At 40.1% G+C, this 4,162-nt stretch overlaps 1 protein-coding gene across 1 annotated transcript; it reads right to left on the bottom strand.

The window, feature by feature from the left end:
* Window positions 1–603: 603 nt before the first annotated feature.
* LOC100967872 (olfactory receptor 9A1-like) lies at window positions 604–3,641 on the bottom strand. The gene is given in 2 exon segments (XM_055115255.2): window positions 604–3,160; window positions 3,163–3,641. Coding segments are annotated over 2 exon segments (942 nt in total). The 5' UTR covers window positions 3,404–3,641; the 3' UTR covers window positions 604–2,459.
* Between the last annotated feature and the right edge of the window lie 521 nt (window positions 3,642–4,162).

Raw genomic sequence — 4,162 nt, 5'->3', positions numbered from 1 at the left:
TCTGGTATGATATGAATTTTCAAGTTCATCTTGTGGATTCCCCATCCTAGATGAGGAACCAGTCATTTCTCCAAGAAGCACTGATTTCTCTTACCAGGAAATTGTATTGCAAGACTATAACAAGGGCCTAGGAATGTTCATTGTAATCGAATTGGTCAATGTTGCTAAGTTATGGCAATGAACAGAGCCAGGAGTGAGAGACAGAGAAAGAGAGAGCCCACGCACTGAGTCTGCCCATATATAGAGATTTACCTAAGCTCCTCCATATTATATTAAGAAATAGAATATTCCATATTTATTTGAAATAAAGGACACATTTCCTTTACTTCACATTATACTCATAACCATCCTGGAATACTATCTCCATCAATATGATTACTGAAAATATTTTTTTAAAACTTTTGCACATGCTTTCCCATTATTCTCTTTTTTTAAATAAAAACTATTGTGTTACATCTACTCTGTCAGGGCATGTAGATATTACAATGGACTTTCGTTAAGTCATTTGGATAGAAAAAAACTTTTTAAATGATTACAGAAATATATATCATAAAAGTAATAACCGGACAAAGGCAAAATGAATACCTCTATATGACAGAAGATTTCATTAAGATGCAAAGAGTAAAAACAAAACAGATTGGACAAAGATAATTTCAACACACATAGGATAATTAAAAGAAGCCCCCACAATATCCAAACAATATATAGTCTTACAAAAGCAGTGAAGGTCTGGGAATGAGAGAAATGTGAAGCTCCATCTCTTCTCCCTTATTATTCTCCCAGTACCACTGCTCAGCTCTGCAGAAACATTACAAAGTATCTAGAGTTACTAAAGATTCTTCTGTCAAAATATGTCCTTTGTTACCATCAGATATTTGGATAAGCAAGCACACTTTCCTTGGCAATTAGAAGCAGAATGATGTCTTTTATTTTTGAGTTGGTAACACATTATTATGAAGTAGCAGTGAAAGCAATGTACACAGCTGTATCATAAACAGCCTCCCTCACCGACTATTCCCATGAATGCCATTCCCACCAACACATCCCCAAGATAACTGATTTCCTGGTTTCCCTCCTAGGCATTTCTTCATGCAACTATACCCAAATAGAAATATAAACAGAGTTTTGCTTTGTTCTTACAAAAAGGAAACACATAAAAAAATTGGTCTACTCTTTGCTTTTCTTTCTCAACTGTGTACCCTGAAGTACTTTCTTTTAATGACAAAGAAAACTTCCTCATTCTTCCTACAGTTATGTAATGTTCAACTGAATGAAAGTGCCATAAATCATATGAGTAGTCACCTTTTGATGTCCATTTGGGTTGCCCCAAACATGTGTAATCACTTGTGTAAGAATGCAGAAGAAATCTGTGTCATGCAATACAGAAATATTAATTGAGAATAGTGGGTATGACAGGAACAAGGGAGATGATGGGGCAACACAGAAACTGAGATATAAGGATTAAGGGAGCTCAGTGTGGAGCTAGAAGGTGGCTTGATAAACTTGGTTTTTGTGAGTGAATGAAGGGGGAAAAGGAACAAAGAGATGAATCTGGTACTAACAGAGAGAGAGAGAATAAATGAAATTAATAAAGAAACTGAGCAGGAAGTGGGATAGCAAAGGGAACATGGAGGGTGAATGTACCATGTCAAGATTGAAGAATGTGTGAGACAGAGAAAAAGGGGCCACAGGCCACCTGTCCCTCTGCCCTCTCTCCAATCCACCCTCAGCCCAAGGACACAGCAAAGCCATCTATCCCTTATCACATCGCCTTCCAGAACATACCTCCATTGCGCTCCCTCATTTGATGTTGGCGACATTAGGTAAAAAAAAATGTTTCTTTCTAAAACCTTTCATCTATGGCTAAGAAGGTGCACAAATTAGGGTTAAACCTGTATCAAAACACATTCATCCTGAAGATTGCTAAGCAGTCAGTATGGGGGAGTGAGTTCACTGTCACAACTTCCAGTCAGAAAACCCATAGAAAGTTACTATCACCATTGAATATTGGAGGCAGGAACTACATTGAAAGCTTGAGGGTGGACCACAGGTCACTGAGAGACACAATAGTGAGGCTTACACGATGAGAACACACCATGAAACCATAAGGCAATAAAGGGGAAGATAATTCTGGCATCTAGAATCAAATTAGTACAGCAGACATCAGATAAATCACATTTCTTGCTTTTCCCATTCACAGTCTGAGAGTTCTAAAATCTTCATGTATTTCAGATGTTTACACTTGTCATATTTATTTTGGGACATGTATTTATGTACATTAAAAAGAATAAATAGATTTCCCATATAGAAGTCACCCAATAATGAATTGAAGCACTGTCTATGCCCTAAATATCCCTTGTAGATTACAAACTATTTGATGATGAGAACTGTCATTTTAGATTTAAATTAGTACCTTGAGATTACTGAAGTCCATGATAAGGATTGTCCCCAGGACAGAGCTAAATTCTGAGGAGTTGATAGCAGTGTTTCATGCCATCTCCAAAGGCCTGTATGAATTTGTCATTCCTCAGGGTGAAGATGAAAGGGTTCAGAAAAGGGGTCACCACTAAAACCAGCAGTGACGCTATCCAGTTATACTCGGCTGCCTGTGTTTGCTTGGGTTTCATGTAGAGAAACAAGCAGCTGCCGTAGCCGATCACAACACAGGTGAAGTGGGAGGCACAAGTGGAAAAGGATTTCCTCCGGCCAGAGGCTAACGGGATCTTGAGGATGGTGGAGATGATGTAGGTGTAGGAGACAATCGTAGGGATCAAAGAACCAATGATAATGAAAACAGCCATTAGAAAAAGAATAAACTCTGTGAAAAGAGTGTCCTCACAGGATACCTTAAGCAATTGTCCTCGGTCACAGTAAAAATGATCTAACACATTTGATTTGCAGAAAGTAAGCTGAAAAGTGGCATAAACTGGCCAGATTTGAAAAAGGAACCCAAACACCCATGACACAATGACCATCCAGACACATGTGCTGCTGTTCATAATGATGTTGTACCTCAAAGGGTTACACACAGCCACATAATGGTCCACAGCCATCACTCCCATTAATGCCAACTCCGAGGTACCCAAAGAAAGGTATAAATATAGCTGTGCAGCACAGGCTGTCAAAGACGTGATCTGAGTGCTTGGAAGCAGCAACCCCCCAGCATAAAAGGGGCAGCGGTGGATGTGATCAGGATCTCCAGGACACAGAGGTGGCCCAGGAAAAAATACATGGGGGACTGCAGATGTTTATCAACACAGACAGTGACAATGATGACCCTGTTTCCCATCACTGTCACTGCGTACAAGAAGAAGAAGTTCACAAAAAGTATACAGCGTACTTCTTGGGAGCCAGGGAAGCCTAAGAGAAAAAATTCAGTGGTGCTAGAGTAATTCCCCAACATTTACTTCTGAGTGCTTTTTACTCATGAAATCTAGAAAACAAAAGAGAGTTAATACGTCTTCTCACCTTAACAGAAGTAGAAACTGTTCTGCAATCCCCCTCCTGTTCACAGGCCACACACCATGACTAGAATGGTAGGCATTTGTCTTCTACTATTCCTGTATATGGTCAGTGGCAATTTTTCTAAATATGCACAATGTGTGAGGAAAATTGAGTTGGTCACGAAGATGATCCCAGTCCCCAGTGCCATACCTTAGACATGAGAGCCTATACCCTGCCCAGCATGCACCATTGCACCCTCAATGCTCAGTTCACCTGCCTCCCACTCTGCTCTGAACAGCCAGCAGTCAGTCTCCAGGACCACACTGTGTTCATTTCTACCACTAACTCCCTTCCACCTGGAAGGTCCTAAACTACTCTGTCTGCCAAGTATTTTCTATCCTGTAAATTCCTGCTCCAGTCTCATGTTCTATACAAAAGTTTCCCTGCCAACGCCCCTGAGCTGGTTACTCGATTTCTTTGTTTCATCAGAATGTAGGTTCCATTTACAGGATGTTTATTTTAAAACTTTTGCTTTACCTTCATCATTATTGCTGTGTGTTGGTGAGAGTGAGGGTATGGAAGTCTCCTGAGGAGTATCTATAAATTTTCAAGGGCAAGGACTGAGGATCTCTCAATCTACTGGTCAGCTGGTTCCCTGCATGGATTACTCCTTTCTTCCCTCCTATCTTGGGGATGAAAGCCTACCTTACTTTTGTCC

The sequence above is a fragment of the Pan paniscus genome, chromosome 6 (assembly GCF_029289425.2).
Source record: "Pan paniscus chromosome 6, NHGRI_mPanPan1-v2.0_pri, whole genome shotgun sequence".
Taxonomy (NCBI): Eukaryota; Metazoa; Chordata; class Mammalia; order Primates; family Hominidae; genus Pan; species Pan paniscus.
This window is presented reverse-complemented; position numbering and strand designations above follow the sequence as displayed.